This window comes from Panthera tigris, chromosome A1 (genome assembly GCF_018350195.1).
Source record: "Panthera tigris isolate Pti1 chromosome A1, P.tigris_Pti1_mat1.1, whole genome shotgun sequence".
NCBI lineage: Eukaryota > Metazoa > Chordata > Mammalia > Carnivora > Felidae > Panthera > Panthera tigris.
The window spans coordinates 118,257,948-118,277,754 of NC_056660.1; the positions used below are offsets into that span (position 1 = coordinate 118,257,948).

General features: G+C 42.3%; 1 protein-coding gene across 7 annotated transcripts in view; it reads left to right on the plus strand.

Annotated features, from left to right (window-relative positions):
* Positions 1 to 19,807, plus strand: part of ARHGAP26 (Rho GTPase activating protein 26) — a 424,049-nt gene that overhangs the window by 306,146 nt on the left and 98,096 nt on the right. For all 7 annotated transcript variants that reach the window (XM_042986221.1, XM_042986218.1, XM_042986228.1 and 4 more), the window contains one exon: positions 15,219 to 15,378. In XM_042986221.1, coding sequence (XP_042842155.1) covers positions 15,219 to 15,378 — 160 coding nt within the window. The remainder of the gene's footprint in view (positions 1 to 15,218; positions 15,379 to 19,807) is intronic.

Here is a 19,807-nt window from a genome sequence, read left to right on the forward strand (position 1 = left end):
TGGTCTGCTTGACTGGAGACTGATTGTTATGTCTGGGCCCTTAATAAAGTCATTGGATCAATAAACATTTAGAAAACGGTCAATATCATTAATCAAAAAATAGAATTGAAAACTAGATAGGCATAATACTATTCACTACTTATTAAAAATTTCAAAATAATAATGCCTTAGGGCCTAGAGAAACAGGCATGCTGAAACATTCTAGGTGAGAATGTAAATTGATAAAGGTCTCCTAGGTGACAGTTTGGAAATATGTATTAAAATCTTTTATACCCTTTCATCCAGAAATTCAATTTCTGTGAATTTATTCTAGAGAAAGAAAGATGTACAAAAACATTTATGTGCGTACAGGTTTATTGTGGTGTTACTGGAAACAACACATCAAAAACAATCTGAATGTCCAATAATAGAGGCCTTCTTGAATTTATTATCCATACAATAGAATACTATATAACCATAAATATGTTGGACAAGGTAATGAATGATATTTGAAAAGTATATAGTAAGGCAGTAAAAACAGGTCATAAGGCTATGTGCATGCAGTATGATCTAGGTTGTTTAAAATACGTGTGTGTGTGTATTTCTAAGTGTGTGTGTGCCTGAGGAAAGCAAAGGACAAAATATCTATACCTTAAAATGTTAAATGAAATTTAATTATTTCTGACTAGTTGGATTATGGGTGATTTTTATTTTTTTTGTGCTTTTCTATCTTTTTCAGTTATCCTACAATGAACACTTGGAATTGTAATGCCAGAAAATAAAAAGCTTAGGCTTTTCTCCCTAATTATAGCATTAAGAGAAAAAAGAAAGGACCGCTATTTAAAAATGACCACTGCTCTAAGGGGCAAAGTGACATCCGATGACATTTACTGATTCTATCTTAAGGAAGATAGACATTTTGTTTCATAAGTTTACCCCTATGTGTGTCCCAGGGGCAAGGGAGACATGCATGGGTGTGTACATGTGTAAAGGAGTATACCACCCAGCTGGGGGGTTGTGTGAGTGTGTGTGGCCACGTATCACAGCCTTGCACTGCCGTGGTTCTTGTGGGAGTCACATAGATTAGCTTGTCCACAAATGCTGTCTGTGTTGGACTGACCAGTGTGGTTCATGCCCCTGACTCATGGCCACATGCAGTTCCATCTGGTGCCCCAGGTACAGCTACAGGCATCCTGTCCTCCATGGGTCAGGAGTCTGCAGAACTTTCACCTGCGCCAGGGCTTTATGAGACAGACTTTCTTGGAGCCACTTAGTACTTTTTTCTTTAAGTCCCAGTTTTTTATCTTGTAATACCAACTCATGTGGAAGACTCGTTCAGGTGAGTGAAAGTATTAAGTGATATTTCTGACATTTTTATAATGAACTCTGAACCCTGGCCTTTCATAGAGTAACAGGCCTTCCTGAACCTTGCTCTCTTCTCCCCCTCAAGTTTTCCAAACACAAATGATATTTTTAAAGGATTACTCTTTTGTTTGTTTCCTGCCCTGTTTAATGATTACCTAGCTTTTTACATAACCCAACCAAATGCTGGCACATGTCAACGGGATTGTGGTATAGTTATCTCCTGCTATGTAAATTTTAGGAAGGTGGCCTTCCGTTTGCAAGACTGAGCAGTAGATCTATTAGTGACGTTCACTGGAGGAGTCTCTTCCTAACTGGGTTGGGGCAACAGAGATGGATGAGTGGGAGGAGCAGCCAGAAGCCACAGGGCATTCTCAGTGTTGGGTGGGAAAACCCAGAGGTGGCAAGGATTCTGGTGCTTTCCATTGTGCTAAACAACTCTTGACACAGACTTCAGCATACCCGTTCAAACTCCTGTTGAATGCAACTCTTAAAGAGATCTGAGGCAGGCAACACTAATGTCTGTGGTTGAAGATTGGACTTCTTAATTGCCCATGCATTTGTGTATATGATTTGTAGTGTTCTAATTTGTGGACTTCTAGACTCTACTCTCTGCAATGACAGAGCTCAGCTCACATGTCTCCCCTTAGAGGCCTTGCCCAGCCTACCTAAGTTAGTCCTTCTCACCAGTTTTTATCACACGCTCCTATTTAATTTCATCTTACCACTTTCTCAGCCTGACATTCTTACTGTGTTTTGTGTATTTTCTGTCTTCCTAATGGGACTGTCATGCCAGTACATTGAAGGATGAATCTTGGCTATTGGGTTCACTGCTGTATCCCAATGCCTAGAAGACGGCATGGCATCTCGTAGGTGTTCAGTCTGTCTTGGGGAGGACCAAACATGGTACATTTGGGAACATGCAAAAGGCCAGGGTAGTTGGGAGCTGTGGGTGAACGCAGAAATGCAGGATGGCAGTTTGGAGAGGTAGGCGGGGTCAAATCATATAGGCTACAGTGAGGACTTTGGAGTTACTTGAGGATCTGATGTTCATTAAGTATTTTAATCTCTGTGGATTTATACGCGATCCAGACTGGTTTGCTAAAGTGAACTATTGATGGCTTTTCCACTGGGAAATGTGCACCATGGTGTCCTTAAAGTGATTCTTTAGCCCACACTGCTGTTCTCTTCCCTGTCTCTACTGCCATCAGCCTGGCATTCTTAACCCACCTGTCCAGAGGAGCCCAAGAAGGCAAGGGGACAACAGCTAAGGTGTCAGGCTGCACTGCCTGCTCAAATGAAAGCATTCCAGAACTTGGTCATTAAACACTTTGACTTATCCATTGAAAAGTATTGGATTTGGGCTTTGTGAATGACACTCTGTGAGAGCCTAAACGAGGGGCAGATCAGGAGCCCAGATCTCATCTCTATGGTTTAAATCATTTGGTGTCTGTGTGACCAGATACCCCCTGCTGTTCTCTACCTAATGAACAGGTTGGGTTTCTCACAGTGGATCACCAGTTCCTGTTTGAACCTGCACTTTGCTTTATATTTTGCTTCCAAAGTAGCAGAATTCAAGGAGTCTCCAGTTTTGTGCTGCCTACGAGGAGGACAAATCAGATTTTGCCAGACGTACACTGAAGTAAGAACTCTATTGGCATAATTCCCTGATGAGTCTATTTTTGTGGTGAAGGCAGAAAATATAACAGAAGGGTCTGTGTGTTCACTCTTATTCTAACATGTCCCACTATGTATAAACACAATTATTTTATACGTATAAATAAGTAAGATGAGCTACATTTCCACTTAGGCTTGAGCTCATATGGAAATTTTGGACATAACAGTTTAGTGTAACAAGGAGCTAGGATAGGTTGGCACCAAGCTTCAGGAGTGGGGAGGCGTAAGAAGGGGTAATCCACTCAGATTTTGTTTTCTAACTTTTAGGGTCTATAAAAAGGATGTTGTCTTTTAAACAATTCTGTTCTTTAGCATCAGACATTTGAACACAGAGAATGTTGATGTTCTCTTCAAATGACTCTTCATTTGGTGTTAGGGATCTGGGACTTCTTCTTTCACTGTTAATACTAATTGATTTCCAGAACTTTCCCATGGCTTGTCAGTTCCTGTACATAAAGAGCCATGAAGTCTTCAGGACACCTTGAAATAATTTTTTTCTTAGTTGAATATCCACACGTAATTCAAAAGTTCTATGATAGCATGTCAGCTTTAAATTTTAGTCATTTTGGTACCTTGGCCCTTGAAATAAAGCTACCTTTTTCAACCTCAGCCTCTGAATTTGTTTCAGACTCATGGTAAAGAATGCAATTTTCTTTTTTTTTTCTTTTTAAAAATTTTTAAAAAATATTTATTATTGAGAGAGAGAGAGAGACAGAGAGAGACAGAGAGGGAGAACCAGTGGGGGAATGGCAGAGAGAGAAGACACAGAATCGAAAGCAGTCTCCAGGCTCTGAGCTGTTAGCACAGACCCCCATGAAGGGCTTGAAGTCGTGAACCACAAGATTATGACCTGAGCCAAAGTCAGATGTTTAACCGACTGAGCCACCCAGGAGCTCCAAGGAATGCAGTTTTCTGTTTTCTTTTTGGGGTAAAAGTACCCTCCTTTTCAAAAATAAACCAGATGGGTTATTTCCTTGATTTAAAATATCTCCATGAAAGGAGACAGATTACCCAGGGCATATGTATGACTGTGCCTGAGTGTTTTTTGTGTTTTTGTTTTTGTTTTTGTTTTTTTTCCTTTCTAACAATCTGTCAATCTCTTACTCCGCAACTCTCCCATAGCCCCATCTGTGGATTTGGAATCTTGACTTGCCCTCCAGGAAGGATTATGGTCCTTTCCCTGAAAATGAGGCTTGCATTTCATGGGACGTGAGAAGCTCTGACTGCTCAGTGTCACAGCTACTGTTACGGTTGGAGCTGAGCCACATGGTGAAGGGCCAACCCTTAGCCTTTGCTGTAGCTTCTTTTGTCCCTGTTCTTTGACCTGTAGAATGGGACTAGTAAGAGGGATCTGGCTTCAGAAGACTACTATTTATTTTACTTAAAGATTGTAAAGATGGTTAAATTCAGTGAGCTTTATGAATATTTACACGACATGTTCAATATCGGTGCTGTTTGTGGGTGACTCTTAGCCGGGTAGCAGGTAACTAGCACCTTGAGGCTATGACTCTAGGCCTTTAAATCATGTTGGCCTCAACATTCTGTTCTGCTGCCAAGTTCCTAGTGGAAGTCAGCACAGTGACTAAGGGAAAAATGTGGACCAGCTTCATAGACCTTCCACGTTAACACAGACGTAGGTGCAAATGCACACTGCCTGGTAGGTTTTTGTTACTCAAATCAAAGAAGTACTGTATTCTAGTTTTTACATGTCTTGGATTCTCTGAAGAGGTTTTATGCTGGTTTGCGAAGTTCTTCTGTCTCTCACATCCCAGGGCCTTTGAGCATGTAAGTCTTAGTAGCTGAGACCTTTCTGAGTCTACAGAGAGAAGTGACAAATATTACGCTCTCCCTCTGATCAGAATTTTCTCATTGCTTTTCATGTCACTGAGTAGAGAACAAAGCTCTTAAAGTGGCCTGCAAAGTCCTACAGGATTGGCTGCCCCCGGGTCCATTACCTGTCTGGCTTTCCCTAGTGCTTTCCCCTGTTCTCACTCAGTGACAGACACATTGGCTTTCCTTAGGCAGTGCCAACATGCCACATGTGTTCCTGCCTGAGGCATCTGTGTCTAGTGTCTGCTCCCTGTAGCTTTTTCCCCAGAGTTTTGCGAGATTTGCACAGCTTGCTTTCTTCCCTCCTTCAGGTTATTTGTACATTCTTCTTTGTCACTGACACCTTCCCTGACCACCCTGTCTAAAATTGCTAATAGGCCCTCATTCCTGCCTTTCTGCTGTGTATTTTATTTGCTTATTGTCTGTCCTACCCCCAAAATAATATAAGCTTCATAGAGCAGGGAGTTTTGGGGAGTGTCTATTTTGTTCACTGCTCTATCCCCAGCTCTTAAAGCAGTCCTTGGCACATAATAAGCCCTCGAAAATACTTGAGTGTTGAAAAATACACGATGCACTATTGGCCTCTGTTCTGGGTCACCTTGTACCTCCTTCCTTGGATAGGAAGTCCTAAGGCAACTTGCAAGCCCATGACCTGCCTTTTTGGACAGTGCTGGCCTAAAGATGATAGGCTGAGCCACTGAAGGAAGTGTTGCCACCAACAGGAACTTAGGTATTTACAGCACTTGGTACCGTCAGGTTGGCATGTCATGCCTATAGGCAACTTTTAAACTTCCTCCATTTATGCTGTGGCATCTCTCTCTAGATGGGAGAAAATAAGCTTCAAAATAAATAAATCAGTGATAATGAATGTGAAAGAACTTTAGAAACTGTAAAATGTTTCGAAAATGATAATTCCATTGGACTGAAGAATGTTTCAAATTGTTCTACAATTTGAAATAGTTAAGTAATTTTCCAGGAAGAAATGTTCTATGGGCCAGCTTCTTCATAGGTTTTTTTTGTGTGTGTGAGTGCTGTTTTTCTCCATCCAGGCCCGTGGACTGGGTCATAGAATATAGCTACAGGCTAGGACCTGAACCAGCCATGAGCAGAGAAGGGAAAACTCATCAGTCAACCCCTAGATTGAAGGCATGTGCCTTCTTTGTGCATAAGACTATTCAGATACCAAGTAGCTGAAAGAGTGTAGGGCAAATGGAACTCAGGTTGGCCTGTTGTTAGTGTTTAAACGACTGTGACTAATTTCAGAAAATGAGGCAGCTTAGCAAAAAAGTACAGTTCTTATTCTTAATGAAAGCCAGCCTATTCTGGAGGAGGCCAGTAATTCCCATGACCCAGATTAGTTTGCTACCATTGGAAAAAATTAGGGATTAATGCTGTTGATGGGCAGACTTGAAGGTAATATTCTTGTTTGCTTTCAAAACATCCTTTTAAAAATAATCAGGTTCTTCTTTTACCCATGATCTCTTTAGGTTAAGCTTTTTAGAAGAATGGCATGTGGAACAAAATGGCAGCCTATATACTGTGTATAATCTATCTCACACATGTCTGCACATACAACACACACACACACACACACACACTGCATTGTACCAGGGCATTTAAGAGCAGTAGCTCTGGAATCATACTGTAGATTGCCTGCCTTCAAATTCCATCTCTGCTGCTTATTTGATACAGGACCCTGGACAAATTTGAGTTTTCTGAGCATTAACTACTTCATGCAGGACAGTAGTAGAAGTTACCTTGTAGAATTATTGTAAACATCAAATGAGATCATCGATGGAGTACTTAATTCCTGACTCAGGTTAAATGCTGAGTTGCTCTTACTGTTGATGACAGTTTTAATATAATCTAAGATAGGCAGGAAGTACAAGGGGTTTTCAGAAAGGGATGAGAAAAAGACATTGATGATATGTCTTTAATAAGACATATTTAATGAGAACATTAGAAAGAGATTGGTATAATATTGTGAGCTTATGGTATATTGTATAATGCACATTAGGTAATGCATGTAATAATGATAATGATACCCTGTGAATATGTTGTGGACATTGCACCTTGCAGATTAGCGATGTGGCCAGGGAGAGCCATGTGGTTTGTTACGTGCCTTCAGTGTCAGGGTGAGGTGCGCTGGCTACTCCCCCAACAGCTATCCCCAGCTTGGCAAAGACTCTGAGACACCGTTAGGTTACATGGAGGTTTAAGCCAGACATTTAGTGCAGCTGAGCCTTGATACCCTTAGATGAAGCTAGCCTCCCAAAGCATGCATGTGTCCTTTTCTCCCCCCTTAATACCTGATAGGAACAAGCTCTATCCTAGGCCCTGGGGATGTGGCATTGAGGGAGATTAGTACCATCTCTGTTCTCTTGGAGTAAGTGGGGAGACGATGGCAATTCCATGAATGGTGACATAATTCAGTAAGTGCCAGGAAATAGAAATGAGGAAATAGCATTGTAACAAAATACCTGGCCTGGTACAGAGTGTCCAGAAAGACCTTTCTGAGAAAGTGCGAGTAGTAAGTAGGAAAAGGACAGATCAAGAGGAGCTGCAGAGCTTCCCTGGTTAGGGGATCAGCATAATGAAGGGCCTGGAAGAGGTTAGCTGCACCCTGTAGGATCTTGTAGGCCATGCCAAGGGTTTTCATCTTAAAATTAAAATTAGCCAAAGCCCTTGGCAGTTTTTAAACAGTTAGTGATGTTGCATTGGAAGGGATCAGAGTGGAAATAGAGCTGGTTGCACACTCTTTTCCTTTTGTCTGAGGAATTTTTGGCACCAAGTGAGTGTTAGAGTTGACATGCGTACAATTGGGAGGTACTTAACACCTTAGCAGTGACATTCACCCATCTGAAGCACGGTTTATATATGTCACCAGAAGTGGAGAAGACATTGGCAGTTATTCACAGAGCTTTGAGATCCCTGGATGAAAGCAATGTAGCCTGGACTGATGGATGTATGGCCATAATTGCATAATTGTCATTTTTTGGCGGGGTGGGGGGGGGCGGCGGCAAGAAACAATCCTTTCAGCCCCTCCTCTGGTTTTTCTTTCAGTTTCTTCCTTTGATTTTATCCTTTTCAGTTTCTTTCAAGTTTCTCAGTCCTAAAGCGTTTACTCTTTAATCATTAGGAAGCAGCTCTTAGACGTGCCAGCCAACCACAAATGGAATGCTCTCAGATTTGAGGGGGTCTTCCCTCATTTCCATGATAGTGTCAAACATGCAGCCAGTTTTACTGCAGGAAGGGAGAAGAAACAGTGGTTAATTTCGTATCACTCTGAAAAGGCATGAACCTTGTTCTGATTTCTCGGTTTCTCCCTTTTTTCTAATTTAGTGATTTGGGTGGTGAATGAAGGAGCACTGTTTATTTTTCTGTTCTGTCCACTGCTTCATTCGGCACAGGTTCAAGCACGTAACTGCTCTGTGTATTCATTTTTGGTTGGGTTTTCCGAGGAATAGTTGTGCCTCTTGTAGCCTAGGCTGAACTGTCCCTGAGTGGTGTGGGAACATCAAAGTGCTAGGGTAGAGAGTATGGCTGTTCGCTTCGACAGCACATATACTAAAATAGGGTAAAGAGTATGGGTTTCCTCTCCTGGCTCTGCCTTTGGTTGGCCTTGTGACCTCAGGCAAATTACTAAACCTGTCAGTGCCTCAGTTTCATCCTCTGTAAAATGTTAGGGGTAGCCTCACCTACATGCCTTAAAGGGTCTTCTTGAAGATCACACTGTGTATCATTACCCACCGTAAACACTCAATTATTCAAAGCTTTAAATGTGACTTCTCACTGGACCACCATTCCCAGAAAGATGTTGAATATGGCTGGTGAGCATGACCCAAGTCAGTACACAGAACTATTTATTTTAAACTCTCATTCTGGTGCCAGCCATTGGGACAGCCCAGCAAAGTTATATTTATGGCTCTAATGGGTTTCCTTGGCACAAGCCTCCCCAGCACGATCCAGATGGGTCCGGTGTTACGAAGTCCTGGTGGTATTCAGGCAACACACACATACAGACTGACTTACTAGAAAACGTGTAGCCACTGGGGGGTGGGGATTCCCCCACCACTCCCCATTATATACTAAGGGTAAATTTGAAATTGTTGAAAGGAGCCACGTGAACAACCATGAACATTAAACTTGGCCTTGTCGGCCACAAAAAAAAGTACAGTTCCAAGAACTTCACGTCCACCTCATCCTCCTTAGCCCCAGATCTTTGAGCTTCTCTGCCCCTGGATGGTGGTAGAGAGAAAAGTGCTACTGACTATAGCTTAGGTGCCTGCCCACTCAGCCACTTTCGGAATTGGTAACCTGGGGCCTACATTCTGCTATCTGCCCCGGAGGATGCTACAGGAGGTGCCCTTGAAATCCTGATCCAGTCCCCAGCCTGGAGTTGCTCGTTAGAGGGGGAACAGTCGGAGTAGAAATGTCCCATGAATTTACCATGAACATAACCATTTAGCAGTTAAGACCTCTGGGCAGGGGAATGTCTGCAGCCAGGCTTTGCAGGGAGGTGAGCTTTGGATGGCGAGGATTTGCTAGGCAGGCCAGGGGCAGAGTGTGCTCCTGAAGGCCGAGTGAGTTTGATGGGCTTGCTCTTGGCTGTGAGGCTCCCAGTCTGTTGTGACAGAGGTACTTGGAGGGAAGTGATGGAATACAAGTCATTTTATGTTTTGAGCTTTTCTATAGATTTGAAGTATTTCATAATTTTTAGAAAGGGAAAAAAAGAATAAGAAATACAAATAGGTAGGGTAATAGAAGTCCTGAAAATACAGATGCAGGAGTCAGTGCTCTTTGCCCCAGACAGAAGCAGGCCGCTAGAGGTTCCTGCACAGAATACCAAGTGACACCACCAAACCATGTGAATTTATTTATTTATTCAATGTTTGTTTATGTTTGAGAGAGAGACACACAGAGTACAAGTGGGGGAGGGGCAGAGATCAGCACAGAGCCCAAAATGGGGCTCAAACCCACGAACCACGAGATCATGACCTGAGCCGAAGTCGGACGCCCAACCGACTGAGCCACCCAGGCGCCCCCGATATGGCTTTAAAAAAAAATTTTTTTTAATGTTTGTTTATTTTTTGAGACCAAGTGCAAGCAGGGGAGGGGCAGAGAGAGGGGGAGATAGAATCCAAAGCAGGCTCCAGGCTCTGAGCTGTCAGCACAGAGCCTGACACAGGGCTCAAACCCATGAACTGTGAGAACATGACCTGAGCTGGAGTCAGATGTATGCTTAACTGACTGAGCCACCCAGGTATCCCCAATGTGGCTTTAAATTGGCAGGTGCTGCTACTTCTATCATCACCACTACCTTGACCACCACCGTAAAAAATAGCAGCCATCATTTATTAAGCCATTATTGCAGGCCAAGAGATTTATTCACCTAATCTTACTTAGCTTTAAAACTTAATGAGGTAGGTATTACTTCTTCTGTTTTACAGGTGAAAACATAGGCTTAGAGATGCCATGTGACCTTCCTGCTGTCATCTGATTCCAAGCAGTGTGCTTTAGTGTCTCCTTTACCTTTTTTTCCATATTTGTAAACTTGAGATAATATTTGTCCTCTCTACCCCTAGAGTAGCACTTCTCAAATTGTAAGTCATGGTCCATTAGGGGGATGAGAAATTACTTTCATTTTTTTTTTAATAGTAAGTTAAGAAAAAAAAAGATAGAAGAGAAAATATCAACATTCATCAGCGTTACTACTCCCCAACTTTTTGTTTCTGGTTTGTGTGTGTGTGTCTTGCTATTTATGTATATATGTATGCATGTACTAATGAAAGGTTAAGTAAGAAAACGTTTTCCCTATCATGGGACATTGTCCAAAAGTTTGAGAGCTCCTGTGTTCTTCAGATATGAGGAAGGTTGAATAAACATATAGTTGCAGAACTCCTCAGAAACTCTAAAACACGCTACAAGTGTAAATTATCATCGTTATGTAACACCGGAAGCTGAACCAAAGCACGGTGGGTAGGTGTTGCTGTGCTTGTACACCACCCATCCAGTCCATGGCACATAGTGCTAACCTGTCACCACACCGTGTCCGGTGGAGCCAGGGCTTAGGCTTGACACTCCTTGACACAGCATTCCAGGCCTCAAGGTGGAAGCTATTTGCAAATGCAGCCCTAGGCTTATGCTTTCTTGGAATACATCAGGACCAGTCTGTGACTTAAAGCACTGCTTAGCACTTCCAGAGTTATGGCTCTCATTTAAACCACAGGAAACAGATGTGATCCCTATGACAGCATGGGGGGCACTGCATTACAAGCCCCAAAGGGATTGACTTCTGTCTCCTCCTCTCATAACACTCCCCCACCACCATCCTCATCTGGAAATGATTTACCTCCTTCTGCATCTCAAAGAGCATCAGACCAATCCAGAGTCCCCACCCATTTCCCCTTAGACAAAGGTGGCAGGAGGCCCCTCTGCCAAGGCCATTTTCCTTGAAGCATGCTCTTTTCTCCTTAATTGCAATTCATGAGGGAAGTGCTGGGAACATGGGGTTCCAGCCCCTCAACAACTGCCCTAAAGGCATGTTCTTCAAGAGACTTACTGCTTTTCAGCTAATAACAGCAAACTCCATGGTCACAAAAGGGCCTGGGTCTTGCTCAGGTTAAAATCACATGTGGAACTGTTTTTCTACAACATTTAAAGGAAGCCTATAGAACTGCCAGTTCCTGGGGAAGGCACCACAGAAATGTCCACGTAGACCTAAGGATCTGAAAGGCACAAACTCCTGCGGTGGAATGTGCAATGCACAAGAAACTTTTATATATGGGTTTTAAGTCAAGACCCAACATGACGTTCTGGACTGTGTGAGGAAGAGGTCATGCAGCCCAATTACCAACCCAGAAAGCAGCTCTCAGTGTTTTATAGACCTCACTAATGAATGAGTCCCATGGCCTCTGCTGGGCCAGGCTTCCCAGTGGTCTGCCAGCCTGCCTCCCACACATCTGTAAATTTGTCAAGCTATAATGGATGGCTGGTGCCAGCAGAGGCTGAGGTCTAGGCCTTTCTCCCCGGGATACATAGAGATCTCAAGCCATTAATTATTCATTCTAGTGTAATGAACATAGCCATACCAACTTGTGAACAGTAATAATCAAGTGACAGATAAATTTATTACTTCAGTATGCCAAAAGATAATGGTAGTTAGTCATGAAGGGTGCAGCTTCCCCCCCAAAAAAAGTTTTATAAGCCATAGATCAATGTGTTGTTCAAGTTTTAAAAAAAAATGGACCACTAAAAAGGAAATGAATTATGTTGGGTAGCCTCAAGCCTATTTATATTCAGAGTTGCTTATCTAGAGTTACTGTACCTTTCTTCCTAATGCCTTTGGGCATTGGGGCCTGCAAATTAGAGTAATTGTTATTCATTAATTAAACCTAAGAAATGGAACACAGCTCCAGACTTTGAAAAGTGAGGTTGGGATAGCTGAGATAGAGTCCCCCTAAAATGTCATCAGTAATAGTTGGAGGTTTTATGAGTAAGTAGCTGGATTGGGAACAGTTGTTTTATGTGTACCCAGAAACATCCCATTTAACATCTCATGAACATTCGTTGGGCTTCTCCTGGGCACTGTGCTCAGTGCTAGCGTTACCAAGTAAAATAAGTGCACAGTCTTGATCCTAAGGCAGCAGTAGAGACATTAATAACTTGTAATAAAGATAATACTTCTGCCTTGGTTGAGAGGAGGAGGAGGAGGATTGGCGGAAGACTGGACAGAGACTGCAGAAAGGAAGGGGGCGCATTTGTGAAGTGCAAGAGAACATTCTAGGCAGAGGAGTGACAAAGGCAGATAGGTATGAAAGTGGGAAGAGGATGGATAGTGAATTACTATAATAATAATCACTACGTTTCCCACATGTTACCATATTTAATTTCTACAGCCACCTCATGAAGTAGTTGTATTGTTTACCTCCCCCTCCCCAATCTTCAAAGATGAGCCCAAAGCTTAGACATTGAGTCACTTGTCCACTGACCCAGAGCAAGCAGGCGGCAGAGAAGGGCTTAGAGGTGAGTTGGGGAAAGGTGTGTTACTTCACTAGAGTCTGGCCTTTACATTAAAGACATTGGAGCCCATCGAGGGCTTATAATCATTATTATCAGAACAAGTGCAAAAGTGCTAACTAAACACTTTATGCACACTGGTTCACTGTGTTCTTTCCCAGTGAGGTGTGGGGCCACTGTAGTTGTCAGCAGAGGAATGACTTGATCAGGGCTGAGTTATAGACAGTAACTGGTGGTAGCAGTCAGGATAAACCTGACTGTGGAAATGCTAGTCAGGGATCCTGTTGCTTTAGTCAGAGGTAGTGCTGAGAAGCACAGTGGTTAAAAAAAAAAATCATCATCCAAACCATATGTTTTTATATTGGTCTACAATTTAAAAGTACTTTGATACATAAATAGCTTGTTGACTCATTTGCACAAGGGACTTTTGAGGCAGGAGGGGTAAGTCTAATGACTTTGTTCATTTGGGAGGGGGAAGAATAAGGGCATGGAATTCACTTCCTGCACCCAAGAGCCCATGTTGAAAGAAGCGATGTTACAAACAGCTTGTAAATATGCAGACTTATTGACTGAGGCACAGAAACGGAATCTTTGCCCTTGCTAGGTAAGAACTTGACCCTGAGCATTAATGCTTTCAGAAACATGATGCGTACCTGGGAAGTGTGTAAGTAAAATGGAGACACAACACTACAACTCAGAAAACGCAGAATATTTTTATGTGGACCAGAAACAGGCCAAGATACCAGTGGTCACTGCCCTTGCTTAGCAGTCAGCAAGCAAATTCTCTTCGTATCTGGACCGTTCCGCGGTTACAAGTTTCACTGACCTAACGACCCTTCCTGCCCCTTTCAGCAGAGAAAGTTTTGATGAAATTAGACTTTTAGCCCTGGAAAATCATAGAAAAGTACACATCTGCTGATAAAATTGGTTGACGTAGTAATTTCAGTGAAGGCTCAGTTTCACAACCAGCACTGAAGGCAGTAGAACGTCTTCTCCTCCTACCAAATAGAAGTATTCAAGAGAAACAGTGCAGGCATTTATAGAATTGTGTGAAAAATACTCTGTATAAATAGCACTAAATGCTAGGGAGGTATGTCTGTGCAAACTACTATCTGTGACCAATTTCTCTCTAGTTGCTAGTAATGAATAGTTTCCTTTTTCTAACAGGTGATTTAGCGAAGCCCCTAATATTTTCTTAACAGTACTAAATTGAGCCTAACTTTTAACTTATTTGTTGCCTGTAGATCATTTGCATATTTTTATACGCAAGGCCAGCAAATGAACAATTAAGTTTTATGGCTAGATCATGGTGGCTGGGGTATGAAGATCAGATACATGTTTTGAGTAGTACTTATCCAAAACGAAGTATATGTATTTAGCAGATTACTCAGACCCAGCTACTGCTGACCCTGTGTGTTCTTAGACTTTGAGTATAAGTGACAATATAAACATAGCCATATACATGGATATACACAGTGGTGCATTTTTATTTCTGTGCCACATGTTTTGCTTAATGAAAGCCACATGTTTTATGTGATGGAGTTTAATACTTTGAGCCTAAAGTGCTGGACTTCGTAAGATCTATCCATTGTTTAAAATTAAGTCTGTTTGGGGGCACTTGGGTGGCTCAGTCGGTTGAGCATCTGACTTCTGCTCAGGTCATGATCTCGCAGTTCATGAGTTCAAGCCCCACACTGGGCTCTGTGCTGACAGCTCAGAGCCTAGAGCCTGCAAAGCATTCTGTCTCTCTTGTGTCTTTGTCTCTGTCTCTCTTCTCTCTGCCGCCTCCCCAACTTGTACTCTGTCTCTCTCTCCCTCTCAAAAATAAACATTAAAAATAAATAAATAAAATAAAATTAGGTTTCTCTTGTGCCTTGTTTGCAAATGTATGAAAGCCATCAAGAGTTTTTATATTTGCACTAGAGAAAATGCTAATGATCACCACAGGAGTTTAAGCAGCAGCGAAGTATAAAAGTCATAATTAAGAAAGTTTAGCAGTTACCTGGATTTGCAGAGCAGGGATTCACATGTGCAAAGTTTCACATTTTGGAGGGCAGCTGCTTTGGTTGGTTGGTTGGTTGGTTGGTTGGTTGGTGTAGGCAAAACAGAAATGTGTAAAGGAATGTCATATCCTGAAAGAGCAAAGTAGCCTGAATACTGAAGATTTCTAAAACTCTGGGGGACAAAAATACAAGTAGAGAAGTCTCTCTTTGGACTTGATATCTGAAGATGTCCCAGGGTCTGGCTCCAGCCAGATGAGGAGTCTGAAGATAGGGGAAGGCCCCAGGAAGTCAGCTATCTATTTGTACAGTCTTTCTCTCATTTGTGCCTTTTCTTTTCCTTCCTCCCAGTGTCGCTAACAACCACAAGCAGAATCTGATGACAGTGGCAAACCTCGGCGTGGTGTTTGGACCCACCCTACTGCGTCCTCAGGAAGAAACAGTAGCCGCCATCATGGATATCAAGTTTCAGAACATTGTCATTGAGATCCTCATAGAAAATCACGAAAAGGTAATATACCATTGGTTACTGTGAGTGAAGAATTTACTTTGGGGGGACTTGAGTTGGAAATGGCATTCAAGGTAGTTGCAAGTTCCCATTGCTAATGACTTTTACACCATGATGCTGATGAAGCTGCTAATAATGGTGGTGGTGTTAGTGATGGTCGTCTTGTCATGGCAGCTTTGGCCAGATGGAGAGTAGGGCAACAACAGTGGTTGTTATGGTAGCAGTTGTGATGGGCAGCACTGGTTGAGCCTTTCTTCTGTACCAGGAGCTATGCTAAGCATTTGATGTGGGTTGTCAATGTATGGTCACAACAATCCAATGAAGAGGTACCCTTTTGACCCTCATTTACAAAAGGCCCTTTACCCATTTTTTACTTGGTTGTCTTCTCATGAATTTCAGGTTTGTTTGTTGGTTGGTTGGTTTTAATACTAGGGAGAGTAAACTATTTTTATCTTGTAGTGCAGATGTTTTTCCTACTGTGTTTACGTTCCAGTTTTCTAAATGGTGTATTTTTTCATAGTGTGTGTGTGTGTGTGTGTGTGTGTGTGTGTGTGTTGGAAGGGGAGTCTGTTTTCTTTTAGGGCATTGGGGTTTCTGGTCTTTCCTAAAAAGATGTCTCTCATCGTACATAATAAACTATGTCAACACAGAACTATCCTTACAGAACTGGAGTGGGGCCATGAAGCTTCATTACATCTGTCCCACCTTAGTTCCCACTAGCAAATTCTTAAGAAGCTTCTCAGAATTCATAGGGTCTCCTAGAATACCATTTGAGAGCCACAGTGATGAGATATAATAAAAAATAATCTTAAAAATGCTGCCCTCCTAAACGAAAACTCTGCCTAGAATGGTGATCTAATTGTGCTAGATAACCTGCAAAATAAATGTACAGTCAGACCACTTCTCACCACTTGTCTGCACCTGATAACACTCTAACATAAGCCGTCATCATCTCTTGTCTCAATATTTACAAGAGCATCCTGATTTGTTCTCTTCTCCCACCCTTGGCCTCTCTATTTTCATATTAGTCACCAGAGTGAGATTTTTTTTTAAGTGCTAAGTCAGATCATACCAGTTGTCTGCTAAGCACCGTCCAGTGGCTTCCCACTTGACTTGGTGAAAGTCAGAGCCTTTACAAGAGCCTAGAAGGTCCCACACAGACTCTGCTCTTGCCTCTTTGACTTACCTCATCTCATCTACAACCTTCTCCTTCAGTTCATTCCTATGGCCATCTTGACGGCCTTGCCTTTCGTTGCAAACATGCCCACCTCAAGGCCTTTGCAGTTGCTGTCCCAGTACTTGGACGAGTCTTCCTCCCTGTAACTTCATGGTATACTTTCTTACCTCTTTTAGGCCCCTCTAAGTGAGGCCTGCCTAGATCTCTCTGTTTAGAATTGCCTACAGTCCCAACTCCAGCATTCCCCTTCCCGCGACTCCTGCTTTCTCTCTCTGTAGCACTTACCTCTTCCTAGCATGCTACATGGTTTACCTCCTCATTAAAATTTTGCCTTTCTGACCTCCACTATAATGTATGCTTCATGCATGCAGGGACTTTGTTTTGTCCACTGCTTTGTCCCCAGGTCCTCATAGGCACTCAGTATATTTGTGTTGGATGAATGAATGGGCTCTTGTGGTACCTGGCCTCCCTAATGGCTCCAAGTGACCCTTGCCTCCTGGTATTCACTGCCTTGTGTAGTCCCTTCACTGCATAGGGGAATCCAGTATTGATCCCAATGTGATCAATTGGCTATTGCAAAAATAATGGAGTATGACTTTGGACACTGATCAAATAAGGCCTTGCAACATTGCCCTTGGCTTGTGGACTTGCTCGCTTTGGGGAAAATAAGCCACCATGTTGTGAGGGCAGTCACACAGCCTGTGGGGAGAAAGTGAGACTTCCTGCCAACAAGCAGACCAATTTGGCCACCAAGTGAATGAGCTGCTTTGGATGTCACACTTTCAGATGATGCAGCCCCCACCGACATCTTGTGTGCAACCTCATAGAAGACCACTGAGCTAAGCCTCTCCTGAATTCCTGACCCATAGAAACTGAGAGAGGTGCTAAATGTTTTAAGTCACCAGGTCTTTGAGGTAATTTGTTGTAGAGTTAAAATTAACTACCCAAGACCCTCTGAGGATAAACTTTGAAAAAGTAACAAATATCCTGCAAAGTTGTGTGAGTAGCATGGCCTCTCTCTTACATGGTTAATAGAGATAGGAAATCATATTATTTATTTGAAAAATTACGTTTTCTTTGTTGCCAACTTTGGACCATCATCCAGCCACCTCTCTCATATATAGTCTAATTAGGTATAGGTGAAGTTTGTGTGATATATGATAAAAATGAACTTGCGAAAAGGGAATATAATTGAATAACAGTTAAAAATGGTTTCTAGAGGGGCGCCTGGGTGGCTCAGTTGTTTGGTCGTTTGACTTTGGCTCAGGTCATGGTCTCGCATCTTATGGGCTCGAGCCCCGCGTCTGGCTCTGTGCCGACTGCTTAGAGCCTGGACCTTGCTTGGGATTCTGTCTCCCTCTCTCACTGCTCCGCCCATGCTTGCACTCTGTCTCTCAAAAATAAACATTTAAAAAAATGGTTTCTAGAGATAAGACACTTGGATTCAAATCTGCCACCTCTTTCTACTTATTGAGTAGATTACTTAACCTCTCTATGCTCATGAAAGTACTTTCAGTACACTTTAACCGCTGCAACAAATAACCCCCGAACATCAATGAATCAGGAAATAGAAGTTTATCTCTTGCTCGCATAATGGTTCACTGTAGGTATCCTGAGAGTGGCATCCTGTGTAGCAGTTAAGTAACGCATGTCCCTTCCTTCTAGTAGCTCTGCTTTCTGCTCTGCAGATCTCTGTAATCAACCAGTTGGCGAGGAAAATGAGAAAGCGTGGAACCCTGGGTTAAGAGTGCATGAACTAAGCCTCCAAGATGCTTTCCTTATTTTCTTCCACATTCCATTGGCCAGAAGTCAGTCACATGGTGACATCTAATTGCAAAGGAGGCTGGGAAAGTGACTGAACTGTGTACCCAGAGCAAGGGGAAGCAAGTTTGATGAACCGCTAGCCAGTTTGCCATGTTTTTTCAGTTGGATTGCTGAGGCTTAAACAAGATGATATATAAAGGACTTAGCCAAGAATCTGGCATGAAGTAGGGCTCATTAATGGAAAACTATTGTTTTGAACAGTCTCAACAGAGTTCTCTGAAAATAGAGCTCAAGTCTACTTCTGAATGTCACGTGTTCCCCTCTCCCAAAAATAATATTTTTTACAACTTAATCTTTTTGTGAATAAACGATTAAATGTTGAGACAGATATGTGAGGAATGAGCAGTTTGATTATATTCCATCTCCCCAAAGGGCAGTGTCTAATGATTTTTGAACTGTAACTCTTTTTGGTATCTTTGGGCCTTCAAAGCCAGCAAGCATATTCAAAAGTCACAAGATAGGGAAAAGGACCAGAAAGTGCTAAAACAATATTGAAACTTGTGTAAACAAGGAGCCATCCCGCCTAGGGCACAAAATACAGAAATAGAAATGAAATTTGAAGCGCATGGTCAGGTCTGTAAGTATATGGGCAAGAACTGGTTGAAAATACACATCTGGTTTGTTGGATTATAAATTATGTTTCTCTCTGCTGGTATTTGTTAAGGTACATAAAGCATTAAGAGAGTATTACAGTGCTTCATTATATGCTCTCTTTCATTAGTCTATGCCAGAGAGTGGGATGAATCACAGTGAGGTTTTATGTTCCTGTGGGAGCCAGTGATGAAGGACTATGAATGAAAACATTTCTGGGATGAAGGCTGCACCAGAGTGCCTGTCTCCAGTGGTGAGGGAGCTAACGTACCACCTCGATAGAGGACCCCTCAGGGATCCATGATGGGCCAAAGTTTGCAAGACCTGGATATGTGCTTTATTCTGGGGAGAAAGTCCTTCATATTCATTCATTAGGTTTGCCTTTTTGGTAAAAACAACTTAGAGTAAATCAGCTGGACTACTTTTTAAATATACTTTTAGGGCTGGTTGGGTATAAAATAAGCACTTCTTAGACCCACCTAATAGGAATCCTAAGCATCCGTGGCCATCCTCTGGCCCCTGGCTTTTTGGAGATGATGCTTTGGATTAATTTCCTCCCATTTGATGAACTTCAGTCATCAAATCCAGAGCACTTTTGTGTCCTCAGATGAATATTGTCAGAGACTTGTTCTTTAAAATTTACGCTATTAAGATCTTAGTTAATATTTAATGAGCATTCCCTTAGGCTTGACTGTAATTTTCTAGAAACATGCGCACATACACAAATGTAAATGAGTGACTACTTTTTTAACTAGCATCATGAGTAGGACAAAATTCTGAAACCCCACATGAAGAAATGCTTTCCAACAGCATCTTTCCATCCTGTCCTCCAGTAAGAAG